This window comes from Neoarius graeffei, chromosome 11, assembly GCF_027579695.1.
Source record: "Neoarius graeffei isolate fNeoGra1 chromosome 11, fNeoGra1.pri, whole genome shotgun sequence".
NCBI lineage: Eukaryota > Metazoa > Chordata > Actinopteri > Siluriformes > Ariidae > Neoarius > Neoarius graeffei.
This window is the reverse complement of record NC_083579.1, coordinates 82,453,793-82,475,339: the sequence shown is the minus strand read 5'-3', so window position 1 is coordinate 82,475,339 and position 21,547 is coordinate 82,453,793. Positions and strand designations below refer to the sequence as shown.

General features: G+C 45.2%; 1 protein-coding gene across 1 annotated transcript in view; it reads right to left on the bottom strand.

Moving 5' to 3' along the window:
- The window catches only part of sanbr (SANT and BTB domain regulator of CSR), a 66,450-nt gene that overhangs the window by 28,228 nt on the left and 16,675 nt on the right, over positions 1 to 21,547 (bottom strand). Inside the window, exons 5-10 of the mRNA XM_060934810.1 lie at positions 17,326 to 17,573; positions 17,045 to 17,103; positions 14,356 to 14,516; positions 14,161 to 14,247; positions 13,841 to 13,951; positions 5,574 to 5,697 (exon numbers count right to left, since the gene is read on the bottom strand). Of these exons, the coding sequence (XP_060790793.1) occupies positions 5,574 to 5,697; positions 13,841 to 13,951; positions 14,161 to 14,247; positions 14,356 to 14,516; positions 17,045 to 17,103; positions 17,326 to 17,573 (790 nt within the window). The remainder of the gene's footprint in view (positions 1 to 5,573; positions 5,698 to 13,840; positions 13,952 to 14,160; positions 14,248 to 14,355; positions 14,517 to 17,044; positions 17,104 to 17,325; positions 17,574 to 21,547) is intronic.

Sequence of the window (21,547 nt, the reverse complement as noted above, 5' to 3'; positions counted from 1 at the left end):
GGGAGGAGCAGCCCTCCCCTCCTCCTGCTCTTGGGGATTCCCTCGAGGATTTCCCTTTAGAGCAATCACGTGACGAGACTCTGTGGCATGCATTTGACCAAGTGAGAGTAATTGATGGTCAAACTCTCCAGCCAAATGTGGCACCCATCTTCCCATATTTCACAATTATTAAAGATAGACTGTATTGAGCAATGCAGGACACTCAAACCGGGGAACAAATAACCCAGTTGTTAATTCTTAAGAGCCATAGGGAACTCGTCTTCCATGCGGCTCACTCTAATCCCATGGACAGACACTTAGGTCAGGATAAAACACTAGCCCGAATAATGGCCCAGTTCTACTGGCGAGGGATTCGCAGGGATGTTCGTCGGTGGTGTGTGGCATGCCGTGAATGCCAATTAGTAAATCCCGTGGCCACTCCAAAAGCGCCTTTGCGCCCTCTCCCTCTAATCAAGAACCCCTTCGAAAGAATTGGTATGGATCTTGTCGGGCCATTAGATTGGTCAGCACGAGGATATCGCTTTATTTTAGTTCTGGTGGACTATGCAACGCGATATCCGGAAGCAGTGCGTCTCCGCAATATCTCAGCACGCAGCATTACGGAAGCGCTCTTCCGTATTATCTCCCGGGTCGGGATTCCGAAAGAAATCCTGACAGACCAAGGCACTTCGTTTATGTCACGCACACTGCGCGAGCTGTATGGGTTACTGGGGATTAAATCCATCCACACCAGCGTTTATCACCCACAAATGGGTGGTTTGGTAGAGACGTTCAACCAAACACTTAAAAATCTAATTCGGAAATTTGTAAGTGAAGATGCACGTAACTGGGATAAATGGCTCAAGCCCATTATTTGCAGTATAAGAGGTCCCGCAAGCCTCCACGGGATTTTCCCCATTTGAATTATTATATGGGCGATTATATGCATTGAATTTCATTCTTACTAGGCGAAGTTCCCTCCTCCCAATTTTGGGAGGAGGGACCTCCGCCTAGTAAGAACGAAATTCAATACGTTCTCAATCTGTGCGCAAAACTACACACACACACACACACACACACACACACACACACACACACACACACAACCCAGAAAAATTTGCAGCAGGCACAAGAACGTCAAGCCCGGCTGTACAACAGGGGCACACGCCTTACAGAGTTCACTCCGGGAGACAAAGTACATGTATTATTGCTCATGCTGAGTTCCAAATTAGTCGTCAAGTGGCAAGGGCCCTTCGAGGTCACATGGCAAGTCGGGGACGTTGACTATAAGGTGAAGCGAATGGATAGGGTCGGGGCTCTACAAATATACCACCTCAACCAACGTTGGAATGAGGGAGTCCCTGTGGCATTGGAATCGGTAGTTCCGGAGAAGGCGGAGCTGGGGCCGGAGGTAAAAATAACCAAAACCACAACCCGAACCACTCCGGTCCCTTGTGGAGACCACCTCTCACCGGCCCAACTCACAGAGGTAACCAAGTTGCAGGAGGAATTTTCTGACGTGTTCTCGCCCCTTCCTGGCCGCACCCACCTCATAGAACATTACATTGAAACGCCTCTGGGGTGGTGGTGCATAGCTGCCCGTACCGCTTACCTGAAGACACACACACACACACACAAAAAAGGTGGTTTGGGATGAACTTGAGGCCATGCTTGATATGGGCATAATCGAGGAGTCACACAGTGACTGGAGCAGCCCGGTGGTCTGGTTCTGTGTGGACTATCGAAAAGTCAACAAGGTGGGGGTGTCGTGGCTCAGGTGGCTAAGGCGCCATACCATAAATCCGGGACCTGGGTTCGATTCCGACCCGAGGTTATTTCCCGATCCCTCCCCGTCTCTCTCTCCCCCACTCATTTCCTGTCTCTACACGGTCCTATCCAATAAAGGTGAAAAAAAGCCCAAAAAATATTTAAAAAAAAAAGTCAACAAGGTGTCTAAATTCGACGAGTATCCAATGCCTTGCATTGATGAGTTGCTCGATCGGTTAGGCGCAGCTCGCTTTTATTCGACACTGGATTTGACGAAGGGATATTGGCAGATCCCCTTGACTCCTCTATCCTGAGAGAAAATGTCTTTTTCCACACCGTTTGGATTACACCAGTTTATCATGCTTCTTTTTGGGTTGTTTGGGGCTCCTGCTACGTTCCAGCAGCTCATGGACAAGATCCTCCGCCCCATGCCACCTATGCGGCAGCCTATTTAGACGATATAATTATATACAGCAGTGACTCGCCGTGGCACATAGAACACCTTAGGGCCGTCCTAGAGTCACTGAGGCGGGTGGGTCTCACAGCCAACCCGAAAAAGTGTGCAATTGGGCGGGTGGAAGTACGGTATCTAGGTTTCCACTTGGGCCATGGGCAGGTGCATCCCCAAATTGGCAAGACGGCAGCGATTGCGGCCTGCCCGAGGCCTAAGACCAAAAAGGGGGTGAGACAGTTCCTGGGGCTGGCTGGCTACTCTCGTAGGTTCGTACCTAATTATTCGGACGTCACCAGCCCGCTGACTGATCTCACTAAAAAGGGAACACCAGATCCGGTCCAGTGGACGGAGCAGTGCCAACAGGCTTTCACCAGGGTAAAGGCTGCACTGTGTGGGGGGCCACTCTTACACTCCCCTGACTTCTCTCTCCCCTTTATTTTGCAGACGGATGCATCAGACAGAGGGCTAGGGACCGTTTTGTCCCAGGAGGTGGAGGGTGAGGAATGCCCCGTGCTGTACATCAGCCGCAAACTCTCAATGCACGAGAGTAAGTACAGCACCATTGAAAAGGAGTGCTTGGCCATCAAGTGGGTGGTCCTCACCCTCCGATACTAGCTGCTGGGGCGCCCTTTCACCCTCTGTTCGGACCACGCGCCCCTCCAGTGGCTCCACCGCATGAAAGATGCCAGTGTGCAGAACACCTGTTGGTATCTAGCCCTCCAGCCATTTAAATTCGAGGTGGTCCACAGGCCGGGGACGCAGATGATAGTGGCAGACTTCCTGTCCCATCGGGGGTCCGCTGCAGGCCGGACGGCTCCCTGGCCTGAGTCGGGTGTTGGGGGTATGTGGCAGTGGGGGCGTGGCCTAGCGTTGGTCTGTGAATGGAGGGTGGGGCCAGGGAAGGTGAGTGGCAAAGTCACTGCACCTGTGCTTAATTAATGTTGTGTTGCAGTGATAGAGGATAGAAAAGGAGGGAGAGAGCAGAGAGAAGGGAGCTCTCCCAACCAGAACACGTGTGTGTGCGTGCGTGTGTGTGACTGGGAGAAGGAGAGTGTGTGATGCTGAAAAGTGGAAAATAAAGAGCGTGTGAACATAAATTCCCGCCTGCCGTGCTTCTGTACTCCACCCTCATCAGGGAACTGTTACAGAGATATAAATACTGACTATTGGGTAATAATACCATTCTCGTGGTTGATCTCTAATGCTAAAGCTCCATATGTATTCTTCAAGGCAAGGCAAGTTTATTTATAGAGCGCATTTCATACACAGCAGCAGTTCAATGTGCTTTACAGAGGTAAAGGCAAAACAGTAAACAATAGAAAATAAAATTACATAAAATAAAGGGGGAAGAAGAGAGAAAAAATAAGAATTAAACAATAGTAGAAATAAAATAAAATGAAGTAAAAGTTCAGTAAAAAACAGCAGAATAAAATTGAATAAAAGTTAAGTAAAGTTTAAAGCATGTAAAGATGATGATATTTATCAGTTAGCAGAAAGCATCTGAGAGCAGCTTGGTCTTTAGTCTAGATTTGAAGCTGCCAACAGCAGGAGCATTTTTGATGTCCTCTGGCAGTTGGTTCCATAGCTGCACTGCATAGTAGCTAAAAGCTGCTTCACCACACTTTGTTTTAACAACAGGTTTTACCAGTAAATTTTGCTGCTGTGATCTGGTAGATCTGATTGGGTTAGGCCACTGCAACATATCAGAGAGGTAATTGGGCCCTGTACCATTTAGAGATTTGTACACCAGCAGCAATGCTTTAAACTCAATTCTGTAGCTTACTGGAAGCCAGTGAAGGGACCTTAGAATTGGAGTAATGTGCTCTGTTCTTTTTGTTCGTGTGAGAACCCTCGCCGCTGCATTTTGAACCAGCTGAAGTCATTTGATGGTCTTTTTTGGCAGGCCTGTGAAAAGGCCATTGCAGTAATCAACCCTACTAGAGATGAAGGCATGGATAAGTTTTTCCAGATCATTTTTTGACACAAGTCCTCTTAGCTTGGAAATGTTTTTTAGGTGATAAAATGCCGTTTTAGTGATTGCTTTCATGTGACTGTCAAAGTTTAGCTCGCTGTCAATGAAAACACCAAGATTTTTAACCATATCTTTTGTTTTAATCCCCTTTGTGTCAAGAATAGTGGTAATCCTGAGTCTTTCATCTTTTTTTCCAAATAGAATTACTTCTGTTTTATCTGTGTTCAGCTGGAGAAAATTTTGTGACATCCAGTTGTTGATTTGATCGATACACTGGTAGAGACATTCAAGGGGGGCATAATCATTAGGTGATAGAGCAAGATAAATTTGGGTGTCATCTGCATAGCAGTGATACAAAATTGAGTTGTTCTTGATAATTTGTCCAAGTGGGAGCATATAAAGGTTGAATAGTAATGGTCCGAGGATCGACCCCTGGGGGATCACCACAGGTCAAGGACATTGATGTTGAGGTACAATTTCCCATGGTAACAAAGAAGCTTCTAAGTATGATTTTAACCAGTTGATAACTTTACCAGTCAACCCAACCCAGTGTTTTCAAGTCGATATAGCAGTATGTTGTGATCAACAGTATCAAAAGCTGCACTGAGGTCCAGTAACACCAGGACCGATGTTTTGCCTGCATCAGTATTAAGACGTATGTCATTTATAACTTTAATCAGTGCTGTTTCAGTGCTGTGATTGGCATGAAATCCTGACTGAAAGTTATCAAAACAGCTGTTTGATATCAAGAAGGCAGTTAATTGATCGAAGACAATTTTTTCAAGGATTTTCCCGATGAATGGTAGATTTGATATTGGCCTGTAGTTGTTCAATACTGAAGCATCCAGATTATTCTTTTTAAGTAGGGGCTTTACAACAGCTTTTTTCAGGGACACAGGAACAATGCCAGTCTCCAGGGATGTATTTATGATCTGAAGCACATCTGTAATTATAAGGTGAAGAACAGACTTAAAGTTGGTGGACAGAATGTCCAATTCAGATGTTGAGGAACTGAGATTTTGTACAGTTTTTTCAAGAGTCTCGTAATCAATTAAACAAAATTCTGACATTGTGTTGAAGTTGTCTGTCTGTGTCACTGGTGATTGCAGCTTTTCAGTTATTTGCAACTGAGATATATTATGAGCAATATTCTGCCGTATTTTATCAATTACACATCTGAAGATGTGCTTCAGAAACAATACTGGATGTACGCAGGGTCAATTACATATTCTGTCATTCTGATTTTACAAAGTGTTATTTTCTCACAAATATCAACTTGCTGCTATATTTTTCTAATGTACTAGTCACACCAAACCTTATAAAAAATCCTGTATCATTATTTAAGATTTTTGCAGCAGGCTGAACATGTTGTATATTTACAGCAAGTGTAAGTTTATTTACCTGTTTACAGCATGAGCAGGTGAGATAATTAATGGTACCCCAGATCCTCCAGTAAACTAGCACCCATGATTTCAGCTCTTCATATAAGCTGTTGAGAAACTCATGGACGTCCCAGCCTTTTTGCCTGAGGGGACACAAATACGGAGTGCACAAACTTCTCAAAGCTGGACAAAATGTCAAACAAAACACAGAGATCTGCCCCCACAACGTTTTTACAGACATGGAGGCGTTACTAGAGCACACCAATCATGTCAAATACTGTACACTCACCAGCCATTTTATTAGGAACACCCATCCACCTGCTGTTTGATGCAGTTCTCTAATCAGCCAATCCCTCGACAGCAGCACAATGCATCAAATCATACAGATACAAATCAAAAGCTTCAGTTAAACCTGTACTGCCTTTCAGATTTTTCAAGTGTAGGTCATAAAAAGAATTTTCCTGGACATTTAATTATGTTTGTTTAGTGACTGAAAGCTACTGAATTCGAATCAGACTTCCAATTTTATTAGGGTTTTTAAAAAATATAACAATTAATGAATTGATGACCACATGGCCCTAAATTCTCCGCTATTTTTTCCTGCTTCACCATGACCCAATTCAAGATACTACGTCATGCATCACGTGGTGGGCTTTCCCCATTCACGCAAGGCATTGTGGGATACAAATTTGAAACAGGAGAGAAAAATGGAGGACGTGAGTGTGCGAATGAAACGTGAAAGAGCGACTACAGTAACGGACAGCAAAAAGAAAAAAGACGTTATGTTCTATACGAAGGAAAGGAAACGCAGGACCAAACTAATAAATATGGGCGCTCAGCGAGCACCTCGGTGTGATCAGCTGTTTGTTTAGCGACAGAATGATGGAACTGTCAGTGCACGCTCAAAGGGAAACCTGTAGATGGCAGTAATGCAACACTGTGGATGCCAGCTGCTGTAAAACCCAAAAGAAGAAGAAGAAGGTAAACCTGCGCATGCATAGACATCCTAATACATAGACGGAGAGTTGGCTGTTCTGACGCGAGAAATACGGTCGCCATCTTGGAGTGGTGAGAAAGCGCGAGATATCAAGGTACCGTCTATTAGTCTAGGGGGATTCAGTTTGCCCCTTTATCCATTAAAGAAATTAAATTTGGAGTGTTTTTAAATAATAACAAAATTGAATATGGTATTAATAATTTACTACTTTTAGGTAAACATTTTATTCACAAATGTCGTTTTATTTAAAACTAAACCTTATGTTACACACTGGAAGAATGACCTCAAGCTTTTTGCCAAATCTTTAAAGTTAGTTGAAAATAAGGATGTTGGTTATTTTATATCTTTTTTGGATGACTTTGATTTACTCGATTAACATATGTAAAGATAGTTAAGTAACCCCTTTCTTGTTCATATTTTTTACTTTATTGCTATGTGTGCGCTTTACTATTTTGATGTTTTGGATCTGTATATATATATGCTGCTCTATTTGTTTGTATTTTGAATGTTTTGGGAAATAATAATAATAAAAAAAATGTTCCGTCTATTACTGCACGACTGAAGAAGAAGACAAGAGACAAGCTGCCAGGCTGGTGCCCAGCGTACTCCTGCTCAAACGAGCGAACCGTTTCAAACAGAAGCAGGGGGATTCCTTTTCACAAGTAAGATTTAACATTACCGTACTATTTGTTGTTTTTTTAAATAGTATATTACCAGAGCTGAGAAGGAGCTGAGAGACTTAAATCGTCATCAGGTAGTGGTTTCACGAGTGATGTTTTAATGTTGTATGCTAATATTATATATATTGTTATTAAATGTTTATTCATATACTACCTTTTTTATTTATTTACTAGTTTATTTATTTACTACATTGTTATATTTTTTATGTTTGACATTAATTTGTTATAAATAAATGTTTTGATATGCTTTAAAACAAGACAAAAAATGTTTGTGGTCAATATATGGTCATCACACATTGTCCTACATACCAAACAAAGTGCCCCACTCAACCTGAATCCATCAGCTTTGCTGAAGGGGGGTCAGATTGTGTTGAAGGATGTAAAAGGCTCTTATAAATTCACTGACTAGATTAATTTCCCCTTTGATATGTTCTTAACAATCTATTTAAAGAAAACATACACACATTTGAATCATTATAATGGATTTAGATTGTTAAAACCACATTTTATTTGCAACAGATTGGTGGTTGTAGCCGATAGAAAAACGTTAAGCTGTTTATATCTAATGTATTTAGTATTACACTGAGTGCAGCGGATCACCACTCCAAGATGGCGGCCCCGCGTCTCGTCAGCGCTTTTAGAATTTACATTGGATGCTCCGTCTATGTATTAGGATGTCTATGTGTGTTAGGGTTTTGCTGGGATTCGAACCTGGTTCGTTGGTGTGATAATCCAGCAAACCCCCACTAGGCCACCAGGGGGATGACTCAAATGCAGAGGCGTGAGGCGGAAGTAGAAAAAGAATCAAAAGGTTTATTTAAACTATATACACTATATACAGGGCAAAACAAAAGACAAAAAAAAAAACCAAAGAGTATAATTCAAAAGAAAAGCAAAGTGCAAAAATTCAAAAGCTAAGAAGATCAAAAAACACAGTACAAAGGAAACTGGAGATAAACATAACAGCACAAAGACTCCGTGACAAGAGGACTGAACTCAGGGGTATAAATAGACAAACTAATTAAGGACACAGGTGAAGATAATTAGGCAATTAACACAAACACAAAACACAGGAACAGTGGCGGCCTCTAGAGGCCAAAAACAGTCCTAGTCCTAACAGGACCCCCCCCTCTAGGAGCGTCTCCTGACGTTCCCAGGGCGATCCGGATGGGCCGAATGGAAGTCCCGACATAGTTCTTTATCAAGGACATCCCGAGCAGGAACCCAGCAGCGCTCCTCAGGACCATAGCCCTCCCAGTCCACCAGATATTGCAACCCGCCGCGGACCCGGCGGGAGTCAAGCAGGCGATTCACAGTGAACACAGTCTGCCCCTGGAAGATGCGGGGGGGTGGGGGGTTCCTAGGGGCAGGGGCATACGTAGATGTCAGTACGGGCCGTAACAGGGAAACATGGAAAGTGGGGTTGATCCTCAGAGTCCGGGGCAACTGGAGCCGGTAGGAGACAGGGTTCACCCTGCGCACCACCTTGAAGGGGCCAATGTAGCGAGGAGCAAGCTTGCGGTTCTCCACCCGCAGTGGAAGGTCCTTAGTGGACAGCCAAACACGCTGCCCAGGGCGGAAAGCGTGTGCAGGTCTTCTATGGCGGTTGGCCTGAGTCTGGTTGGTTCTGGAGGTCTGTATGAGGGTCTTCCTGACCTTGCTCCAGGTCTTGCGACACCGTCTCACATATTGGTTGACCGAGGGCACCCCCGCGTCCTCCTCCTGGTCCGGGAACAGAGGTGGCTGGAACCCGAATTGGCACTGGAATGGCGACAGCTTGGTGGCCGATGACTGCAGGGTGTTGTGGGCGTACTCCGCCCATGGCAGCCAGGTGCTCCACGATGTCGGGTTATCCATAGCCAGGCCTCGCAGGGTGGTTTCCAGGTCCTGGTTGAGCCTCTCCGTCTGACCATTGGACTGTGGGTGAAACCCAGAGGAGAGGCTGGCAGTGGCTCCGATGACCTTGCAGAACCCGTGCCACACTCGGGAGGAGAACTGGGGCCCTCGGTCTGAGACGATGTCCTGTGGAAGACCAAAGACTCGGAAGACATGATTAAACAAAAGTTTCGCAGTTTCAAGAGCAGAGGGGAGTTTGCACAGTGGTATGAAGCGGCAGGCCTTGGAGAATCTGTCAACTAAGACCAAAATGACCGTGTTACCTTGTGACTCAGGGAGACCCGTGATAAAGTCGACTGCCACGTGGGACCAGGGACGCCGGGGAATGGTCAGAGGATGCAGGAGACCCTGGGGACGCTGTCGTGGGTTCTTGGTTCTGGTGCAAACCTCACAGGACAGGACAAATGACCTTACTTCCTTCTCCATGTTAGGCCACCAGAAGCGTCTTTTCAGGAAGTCCAGGGTCCTCCGAGCTCCCGGGTGGGCGGTGAGAGGGGAAGAGTGACCCCACTGGAGAACCTTGGCCCGGGCTTGATGTGGGACGTACAAGAGGCCTGGTGGCCCCGTCCCAGGACCGGGGTCCTGGCGTTGGGCTCGTCGGACAGCCTCCTCAATACCCCAGCGGACAGGGGCCACAATCCGGGACACAGGGATAATAGGCCCGACTTCATTCTCCCTGTTAGTAGCAGAGAACAGCCTGGACAGTGCGTCAGGTTTGGTGTTCTTGGAGCCGGGGCGGTATGAGAGGGTGAAGTCAAACCGACTGAAAAACAGGGCCCACCTAGCCTGTCGAGGGTTCAGTCTCTTGGCTTGCTGGAGGTACTCCAGGTTCTTGTGGTCAGTCCAAACCAGGAATGGATGTTGTGCTCCCTCCAGCCAGTGCCTCCACTCCTCAAGGGCCAGTTTGACCGCTAGCAGTTCTCGATCCCCCACATCGTACCGGGACTCAGCAGGACTCAGGCGGTGGGAGAAGTAAGCGCAGGGGTGCAGCTTTCCTTCCGAACGTTGAGAGAGCACCGCGCCGACACCACTGTCCGAGGCGTCCACCTCCACGATGAATGGTTGGGAGGTGTCCGGGAGAACCAGAATGGGTGCCGTGCAGAAGCGGTCCTTGAGGTCTTTGAACGCCTTTTCTGCCTGAGGAGACCAGCCATAAGATCCACCTGTCCCTTTGGTGAGGTCTGACATGGGTGCTGCCACAGAACTGAAGTTCCTGATGAACTTGCGGTAGAAGTTAGCGAATCCTAAGAACCGCTGAACCTCCTTAACGGACTTGGGAGTAGGCCAGTCCCGGACGGCCAGGGTCTTGGCAGGGTCCATTTGGAGTTGGCCTGTCCGTACAATAAATCCCAGAAAGGAGACCTCGGGAACATGAAATTCGCATTTCTGGGCCTTGGCGAACAGATTGTTCTGTAGCAGCCTCTGGAGAACCTGGCGGACATGGTGGCGGTGCTCCTGCACGGTCTTGGAAAAGATAAGGATGTCGTCGAGGTAGACAAAAACGTATAGGTTAATCATGTCCCTTAAGACGTCGTTGATTAGGGCCTGAAAAACAGCTGGTGCGTTGGTGAGTCCGAAGGGCATCACCTGGTATTCGTAGTGCCCAGACGGGGTGTTAAAGGCAGTCTTCCACTCGTCTCCCTGTCGGATACGGATGAGGTGGTATGCGTTCCGTAGGTCCAACTTGGTGAAGACGGTGGCGCCTTGGAGCAGGTCGAAAGCTGTGGACATCAGCGGAAGGGGATATCGGTTGCGCACAGTGATCTTATTCAGGCCCCTGTAATCAATACATGGTCGGAGCCCCCCATCCTTCTTGCCGACAAAGAAGAAGCCGGCTCCAGCAGGTGAAGTGGAGGGTCGAATAAACCCAGAGACCAGGGCATCTTTGAGGTATTCCTCCATGGCCTTGCGTTCTGGCTGAGAGAGTGAAAACAGTCTGCCACGAGGAGGGGTAGTCCCAGGGAGCAAGTCGATGGCACAGTCGTAGGCCCGGTGCGGAGGAAGAACGGCGGCCCTGCTCTTGCTGAATACCTCCTTGAGATCCCAGTACTCTGTGGGAACTTGAGATAACTCGGTGAGATCAGGGGGCTCGGCAGGAGACACAGGAGAGCTAGAGAGCAGACAAGAGGCATGGCATGCAGGGCCCCATTCCACAACCTGGCTTGTTACCCAGTCTATGCGAGGGTTGTGGCGAGTAAGCCAAGGAAGGCCTAGAATAACTGGGAACTCAGGTGAAGGAATCAGGTGCAGGGATATTTCTTCCTTGTGACCTTGAGACTGGAGGAAAACTGGAGAAGTAACTTGGGTGACTCTTCCATCACCTAACGCTTGGCCATCGAGGGCAGACACAGACAGTGGGACTTCAAGAGGTGCAGTCGGAATATAGATGCTTTGGGCGAAGTGAATATCCATAAAGTTCCCAGCCGCCCCTGAGTCTATCAAAGCTTGACAAGAGTGGACAGACTCACCCCAGGAGATGGAGACCGGGATGTAGATTCCTTGGCCAGGGAGTCCGGGAGAGAGGGTAGGCCCCGTCACAACCCTCCCTCGGCTGGACGGGGCGGTCCTTTTCCCAAGAGTTCGGGACATGATGCTCGGAAGTGACCAGGCTTGCCACAGTAGATGCAGCACTTGTCCCTCCTTCTGCGCTCCCTCTCAGATGCGGAGAGGCGAGTACGACCCACTTGCATGGGTTCTGGACAGTCACTGAAGGAGGTAGACGGTCTCCAGGTAGAGGTAGGGAGGCTGGGGGGGCTCAAGGCTTGGTGGCGTTCTCTCATCCTGTTGTCCAGACGAATAGCATGTGAGATGAGGGTTTCGAGGTCACTTGGGCATCCAATAGAGGCCAGACCGTCCTTGATGGGGTCAGACAGACCATGGTGGAAGGCTGACACCAGGGCAGTCTCGTTCCATCCACTTACTGCTGCGAGTGTTCGGAACGAGATGGCGTAATCTGCGACGCTTCCTCCTTGCCGGATGGACATGAGCTTTCGGGCTGCGTCGGTACTGATGTCTGCCTGATCGAAGACCCGAAGCATCTCTTCAGAAAACAGCTGGAAATCAAAGCACTCAGGTCCCTGTCTTTGCCAGATAGCAGTAGCCCAGGCTCGCGCCTTACCAGCTAATAAGGTGATCACAAAGGCAATCTTGCGGCGATCCGTAGTGTAGGTGGTAGGCTGAAGCTCAAAGGTGAGTTGACACTGGGTAAGGAACTCTCGGCACTCACTGTGCTTGCCATCATACCTCTGTGGTGCAGGAAGGCTGGGTTCGCGAGGTGAAGAAGGCAGCATGGCAGGAGGCACTGGAGCAGGAGTGGGAGCTGGATCAGGAGCAGGAACTGGATCAGGAGCAGGAGATGCAGGCAGAGATGTCAGCTGTGCCAGGGTTTTCCCAATTTGCTGAAGCAGTTCCTCGTGGCGAGCAAGGACCTCACGTTGGCTGGTGAGCGTACATCCATGAGCGTCCATGGTCGCTCCGAAGCGTGTCAAAGCTGCCATAATTCCCTGAAGGTTGGCCGGGTAGACAGTTGAAGCAGCCTCTGCTGAGTCGGTCATGACGGAGTCTTTCTGTTAGGGTTTTGCTGGGATTCGAACCTGGTTCGTTGGTGTGATAATCCAGCAAACCCCCACTAGGCCACCAGGGGGATGACTCAAATGCAGAGGCGTGAGGCGGAAGTAGAAAAAGAATCAAAAGGTTTATTTAAACTATATACACTATATACAGGGCAAAACAAAAGACAAAAAAAAAAACCCAAAGAGTATAATTCAAAAGAAAAGCAAAGTGCAAAAATTCAAAAGCTAAGAAGATCAAAAAACACAGTACAAAGGAAACTGGAGATAAACATAACAGCACAAAGACTCCGTGACAAGAGGACTGAACTCAGGGGTATAAATAGACAAACTAATTAAGGACACAGGTGAAGATAATTAGGCAATTAACACAAACACAAAACACAGGAACAGTGGCGGCCTCTAGAGGCCAAAAACAGTCCTAGTCCTAACAATGTGCGTATGCGCACACGGACTTCCTCTGTCTGCTTGACTGCGCCAAGCGAGCGATTTCATGCACATTATTTGCTTTAATCCCCTCAAATTAAATAACTTCCCAGCCACAGAATGGCCTGATATTTTGTGAGATATTACAGAAATAAACAGATATCACAATCACCACATTTCAGACGCAACTAAATTTCACCGAGTTTATGAAATCGAAAGGCCGTCTCGCTTTAATGTTCACTTCAAGCATCAGAACGGGAAAAATTGTGATCTCACAGTGTGACTTTCTCTCACTGTGGTATGGGTGTTGGTTTGATCCAGATGGACTGGTTTGAGTATTTCAGAAGCTGCTGATCTCCTGGGGTTTTCACACACAACAGTCTCTAGAGTTTACACAGAATGGTGCAGAAAACAAAAAACACTGAGTGAGTGAGCGACAGTTCTGTGGGTGGAAACAAACGCCTTGTTGATAAGAGAGGGTCAGAGGGAAATGGACAGATTGGGTCGAGCTGCCAGGAAGGATATAGCAACTCATATAATCACTCTTTACAACCGTGGTGAGCAGAAAAGCATCTCAGCATGCAACAGCAGAAGAACACATTGGGTTCCACTCCTGCAGCCAAGAACAGGGATCTTAGAATCAACAACAGGTTCCTATTAAAGTGGCCGGTGAGTGTATGTGCAAGAAGCAGACATAACTACAGAGATATATATGTACCTGCTGTGTGTGTAGACGATGTCCCCATGATGGTCAATGTTGATTTTCCCCGGAACGCAGGAGATCTTTCTTTCTGTGTCTTTGGTGAGACACTTAAGGCAAAGACCACACCTGTGGGAAGACAGCGAAGAGAAGAGTAAGATGAAAAAGAAGAAGAAAAGAAATGAAGATGCGACATTCAAACTTATTCACCTTTATACCACAGCATGGCATTATTAATGCATCCTTTTGCTATTTTGCACAAAATATTAAGGTTTTCAGTATATGGAAATGCTCTTCAAGGACTAAGGGGAGGTCCATTCTACACATTTTTCTCTGACCTGTACAGCGTAGCAGCATTTCCTGGTGAGTCGTGATTCTCAAAACTTGGATCAAACAGCTTTTCAATCTTCTTCTGGAAAACTTTACTGAAAGATGCACATCCATCACAGCAAGATTAGAAGCTTAGAGAAGGATTACATTTTGCTGTTTTTTGGTGATTGATCCTTATCATTTCTTTGAAAATACTGGTTTACCTTTTAAACTTGTCCTTTTTGTCCTTGATGTCATCTGCCTGGTTGTGTGTGAACTGCAGAGCGATGCGTGAGGCCAGGTTGCTGTTGATGCAGCTCATGTTGCAGGGTGTGGCGACAATGGCACTCATGTGTTCGTGACAATACTGAATACACTCCTCCACCTGTAGACACAGTATTTAACCTTTCCCTAATGAACATAACTGATTAATAATCATCATCCACATGCAGTCACAAGTCAGAGGTGACTAGAAAGTTATGAAAGTCTTTCCATCGATAAATAACCCAAATTCAAACTGTATATTATATTTTAGTGATTTGAGTACAATACGAGTTCAATACAATCCTTTCAGACAATGAGCAGAGACTCTGTCTTTCCTTATATTGGACTACGTTGTCCTACAAGCAAACAGTTTTATAATTGGCTTGTTTTGACCTTTTTTTTTTTTTTTTTTAAATCGGAAAGGTTGAGAAATTGCAGCTGCATAAGTACTACAAACCTCGATATTTAAAACTGTGGACTGGGGCTGCATTGCTTTCAAAATGCATGAACTATGTTGACCAAAAATAAACCTCTGGAGGTGGTGCAATTTACACTCACCGGCCACTTTAATAGGAACGTGTTGTTGATTGTAAGATCCCTGTTCTTGGCTGCAGGAGTGGAACCCAATGTGTTCTTCTGCTGTTTCATGCTGAGATGCTTTTCTGCTCACCACGGTTGTAAAGAGTGATTATATGAGTTACTATATCCTTCCTGGCAAAAAAGCTCGACCCAATCTGTCCATTTCCCTCTGACCCTCTCTTATCAACAAGGCGTTTGTTTCCACCCACAGAACTGTCGCTCACTCACTCAGTGTTTTTTGTTTTCTGCACCATTCTGTGTAAACTCTAGAGACTGTTGTGTGTGAAAACCCCAGGAGATCAGCAGCTTCTGAAATACTCAAACCAGTCCATCTGGATCAAACCAACACCCAGACCACAGTGAGAGAAAGTCACACTGTGAGATCAGTGTTTCCCGTTCTGATGTTTGAACATTGTGAACATTAACTGAAGCTCTTGATTTGTATCTGTGGGATTTGATGCCTCATGCTGCTGTCGAGGGATCGGCTGGTTACAGAACTGCAGAGATCAGCAGGTTTATGGGTGTTCCTAATAAAGTGCCCAGGGAGTGTATTTGAGGGCCATTTTAAAAAGGTTCTGAAATCATGTTTCACTTTACCATAAGTACATGCTTTAACTCCACCCTCTTCATTTAATGTGATACGGTTATTGGATATCACAGGACATGCAGCGTGCTGAACTCGCCGCACAGATACCCAGCGCTAAACCTACAGGAATCAACTATTTACACTTACTGAAACATTCACACTTAACAATTGTCAATAAAGGATTGGCTCTTAAAACCTCAATCAGGAACTGAGGAGGGGTGGCACGGTGGTGTAGTGGTTAGCGCTGTCACCTCACAGCAAGAAGGTCCTGGGTTCGAGCCCCGGGGCCGGTGAGGGCCTTTCTGTGCGGAGTTTGCATGTTCTCCCCGTGTCCGCGTGGGTTTCCTCCGGGTGCTCCGGTTTCCCCCACAGTCCAAAGACATGCAGGTTAGGTTAACTGGTGACTCTAAATTGAGCGTAGGTGTGAATGTGAGTGTGAATGGTTGTCTGTGTCTATGTGTCAGCCCTGTGATGACCTGGCGACTTGTCCAGGGTGAACCCCGCCTTTCACCCGTAGTCAGCTGGGATAGGATCCAGCTTGCCTGCGACCCTGTAGAACAGGATAAAGCGGCTAGAGATAATGAGATGAGATGAGGAACTGAGGAGAATTTATTATTCTATTCAGGGTGATTTTGTGGCCTTGCAAATATTTTGCTCATAAACTCATCAGAAGCTCTGCTTTCAGGCACTGACTAAATATCTATCTTAGGGTCAAAGTCTATTTTGTGGCATCAAAAGCTGAGCTCTTGAGTCTATTTTCTTCAGAAAGGTTTTCAGAATATTTTTTTAATAGAAAAATATTCATAAATCTGACCCAAACATCAATCTATATAATCAGAATCCTAAAGTAGTAAGCTAGTTGAGTATTATGTCTTTTTCATTAGTTATATGAAACTGGGGCGGCACGGTGGTGTAGTGGTTAGCGCTGTCGCCTCACAGCAAGAAGGTTCCGGGTTCGAGCCCTGTGGCCGACAGGCTTTTCTGTGTGGAGTTTGCATGTTCTCCCCGTATCTGTGTGGGTTTCCTCTGGGTGCTCCGGTTTCCCCCACAGTCCAAAGACACGTGGTTAGGTTAACATGAGGCGGCCTTGGGCTGAAGTGCCCTTGAGCGAGGTACCGGGCGCTGTAACATAGCTGTCCACTGCTGTGTGTATGTGTTCATTGCTCACTTGTGTGTGTTCAGTGCTTCAGATGGGTTAAAGGGGGAATTTCACTGTGCTCGAGTATGCATGTGACAAATAAATGCTTCTTTATCTCCGATATCTGATCCACCATTTTTGCTGGTGTTGGTCTGCTATGGTTCAGATCTGTTTTTGAGTGCAGGGGTACTTTAATCACTCTTAAACAGCAGTAGACATACTACTGATTTGAGTAGAAGGTTAAACACTGTTAAACCTTGCTGACAGCTCAGCAATCTGTGATTGAGGCTTTGAGGATACACACTTGACAAAACATGTACACACTTACTAAAGTAACCTCACTTACTAAAGCATCCATCTTCAAGAACTCGGATGAGATCAGGATAGAGATGACATTGCTGGGCTCTGAAACCAAACACGGCACACCATGACCAAACGAGCACATCACAACCAACCCCATGCGCCATCATTCCACACACCACACATGAAAGAAAAGCTCATCATTCAGTAACAAACATCAAACGCACACAATACACACCAAGACACCCGAGCCTGATATCTTTACTTTCATACATCAAACATCACAACAAGCACACAATCGCTGTTAGGAGACTCGATGTATCTCACCCAGAGTTGGTTTGTCGACAGGTTTCCCGGGTTCATCTTCCACAGAGCTTCTCTTGACGTAGTTCATGAGCCAATCGAAGATCTGGACATCGCAGTGCACCGAGATGTCCACCTCCTCCCAGCGCTGGGCATCCATGGAGAGATACTCGGCAAAGTAGCGCATTTCTCTGACCAACAGGTCACGTGGACACTCAAAATCCTGCTTCAGGTTCTTTGCTTCATCACACACATGGATCACCATGATGGGGCTGAGATGGAGAGACCAAGAGCAACAGTTAAAGGTGCAGTATGCAATTTGTAAAACAATTTCTAAACATATAATAATCATTTTAAAAGATACCTTAGATAAACTATGAATTATAACATTGACACACAATATCTATCTATCTATCTATCTATCTATCTATCTATCTATCTATCTATCTATCTATCTACAAAACTTGTAAATTTAGCTTTTAACATTTGAAATACATAAAAACAAACAAACAAAAAAAAACACACGACAAATATAATTGATATAAGAAAGTAAATACAGAACAGAAATCAATACAGTCACGCCTCTTTATAGCAGAGTGCCCCGTGCAGGAAGTGGGCGGAGCAAAGCTCCATAATTAAGAGACTGTATCAACCTGATTTTTAATGGCTTTTACGACTGTATGATGTACGTGTACCACAACAGGGAACCTGATCGTAAGTACAAGGCAACGTATCTCAAACACTTGACCAATGGAGAGTGAAATTTGTATTTTTATTTACATAAGATAGATGGGCTTTTATCCAGCGCTTATTTTTAATTTGCTTTTTAAAAAATAACCTGGGATTATTGACGAACACATTTTACGGAAAATATTGAAAAAAAATTGTGTGTGTGTGTGTGTGTGTGTGTGTGTGGGGGGGGTTCATAGCGGGCAACATATCTTTTCATTGCATGCTTTTTTTTTTACATGAATGATTTCTTACTGTGACCGATAACCCATACAATTCAATTGAAAAAGAAACAAATCTGTTCGGGGGAAAAACATAAAAATTAAAAACGTACAATAAGCTGGTTGCATAAGTGTACACACCCTTAAACTAATACTTTGTTGAAGCGCCTTTTGATTTAATTACAGCATTCAGTCTTTTTGGGTCGGAGTCTATCAGCCTGTCACATCTAGACTTGGCAATATTTGCCCACTCTTCCTTGCAAAAGCGCTCCAAACCTGTCAGATTGCGAGGGCGTCTCTTGTGCACAGCCCTCTTCAGGTCACCCCACAGATTTTCAATTGGATTTAGGTCTGGGCTCTGGCTGGGCCATTCCAAAACTTTTTTGGGGTCATTGTCATGCTGAAAGATGAAATTTCTCTTCATCTTCAGCTTTCTGGCAGACACCTGAAGGTTTTGGGCCAAAATTGACTGGTATTTTCTGAACTGTTCATAATTCCCTCCACTTTGACTGAAGCGCCTGTTCCAGCTGAAGAAAAAAACAAAACAAAACATGATGCTGCCACCACCATGCTTCACTGTGGGTATGGGGTTCTTTTGGTGATGCGCAGTGTTGTTTTTGTGCCAAACATACCTTTTGGAATTGTGGCCAAAAAGTTCAACCTTGGTTTCATCAGACTAGAACACATTTTCCCACACGCTTCTGAGAGACTTGATGTATTTTTTTGCAAAATTTAGCCAGGCCTGGATGTTTTTCTTTGACCCTATCCCATAGTCCAGACATATGGAGAATACGGGAGATTGTTGTCACATGTAGTACACAAACAGTACTGCCAGAAATTCCTGCAGCTCCTTCAGTGTTGCTGTAGGCCTCTCGGCAGCCTCCCTGACCAGTTTTCGTCTTGTCTTTTCATCAGTTTTGGAGGGACGTCCAGTTCTCGCTAATGTCACTGTTGTCCCATATTTCCTCCACTTCTTGATGACTGCCTTCACTGTGCTCCATGGTATATCTAATGCCATGGAAATGTTTTTGTACCCTTCTCCTGACTGATACCTTTCAACAGTGAGATCCCTTTGATGCTTTGTAAGCTCTCTGTGAACCCTGGCTTTTGCTGGAGGATGCGACTGAGGAAATGTCTGAATTTTATTTGGGGTTAATCAGAGTCATTTTAATTGATGGTAGGTGTGAACCCAAAAAGACTGAATACTGTAATTAAATCAAAAACTAATACTTTGTTGAAGCAGCTTAAGGGTGTGCACACTTATGCAACCAGCTTATTGTACGTTTTTTATGCTTTTCCCCCAAACAGATTTGTTTGTTTATCAATTGAATTGTACGGGTTATAGGTCACCTTAAAGGTGGGAAATGTTTTGAAGTTATTTATCATGGTCTTATTTTTTTTTAACATCAGAAAAACCTGTCATTTTAACGGGGTGTGTACACTTTTTATATCCACTGTGTGTGTGTGCGCGCATGTGTATACACACACAGAGAGAGAGAGTGGTGCTTGAAAGTTTGTGAACCCTTTAGAATTTTCTATATTTCTGCATAAATATGACCTAAAACATCATCAGATTTTCACACAAGTCCTAAAAGTAGATAAAGAGAACCCAGTTAAACAAATGAGACAAAAATATTATACTTGGTCATTTATTTATTGAGGAAAATGATCCAATATTACATACGTGTGAGTGGCAAAAGTATGTGAACCTCTAGGATTAGCAGTTAATTTGAAGGTGAAATTAGAGTCAGGTGTTTTCAATCAATGGGACGACAATCAGGTGTGAGTGGGCACCCTGTTTTATTTAAAGAACAGGGATCTATCAAAGTCTGATCTTCACAACACATGTTTGTGGAAGTGTATCATGGCATGAACAAAGGAGATTTCTGAGGACCTCAGAAAAAGCGTTGTTGATGCTCATCAGGCTGGAAAAGGTTACAAAACCATCTCTAAAGAGTTTGGACTCCACCAATCCACAGTCAGACAGATTGTGTACAAATGGAGGAAATTCAAGACCATTGTTACCCTCCCCAGGAGTGGTCGACCAACAAAGATCACTCCAAGAGCAAGGCGTGTAATAGTTGGCAAGGTCACAAAGGACCCCAGGGTAACTTCTAAGCAACTGAAGGCCTCTCTCACATTGGCTAATGTTAATGTTCATGAGTCCACCATCAGGAGAACGCTGAACAACAATGGTGTGCATGGCAGGGTTGCAAGGAGAAAGCCACTGCTCTCCAAAAAGAACATTGCTGCTCGTCTGCAGTTTGCTAAAGATCACGTGGACAAGCCAGAAGGCTATTGGAAAAAAGTTTTGTGGATGGATGAGACCAAAATAGAACTTTCTGGTTTAAATGAGAAGCGTTATGTTTGGAGAAAGGAAAACACTGCATTCCAGCATAAGAACCTTATCCCATCTGTGAAACATGGTGGTGGTAGTATCATGGTTTGGGCCTGTTTTGCTGCATCTGGGCCAGGACAGCTTGCCATCATTGATGGAACAATGGATTCTTAATTATACCAGAGAATTCTAAAGGAAAATGTCAGGACATCTGTCCATGAACTGAATCTCAAGAGAAGGTGGGTCATGCAGCAAGACAACGACCCTAAGCACACAAGTCGTTCTACCAAAGAATGGTTAAAGAAGAATAAAGTGAATGTTTTGGAATGGCCAAGTCAAAGTCCTGACCTTAATCCAATGGAAATGTTGTGGAAGGACCTGAAGCGAGCAGTTCATGTGAGGAAACCCACCAACATCCCAGAGTTGAAGCTGTTCTGTACGGAGGAACGGGCTAAAATTCCTCCAAGCCGGTGTGCAGGACTGATCAACAGTTACCGCAAACATTTAGTCGCAGTTATTGCTGCACAAGGGGGTCACACCAGATACTGAAAGCAAAGGTTCACATACTTTTGCCACTCACAGATATGTAATATTGGATCATTTTCCTCAATAAATAAATGACCAAGTATAATATTTTTGTCTCATTTGTTTAACTGGGTTCTCTTTATCTACTTTTAGGACTTGTGTGAAAATCTGATGATGTTTTGGGTCGTATTTATGCAGAAATATAGAAAATTCTAAAGGGTTCACAAACTTTCAAGCAACAATGTGTGTGTACATGTATATATATATGAGAGAGAGAGAGAGAGAGAGAGAGAGAGAGAGAGAGAGACTGCAAAAAAGCATGAATTTGATCCGATCCTGTAACTCATGAAAGACTGGAGTACTGTCCCACTGACAGGCCACTGTACCCTTAAAGGTACAATAAAGTTCTTTATTTTCTAAGAGTGTTCAGTAT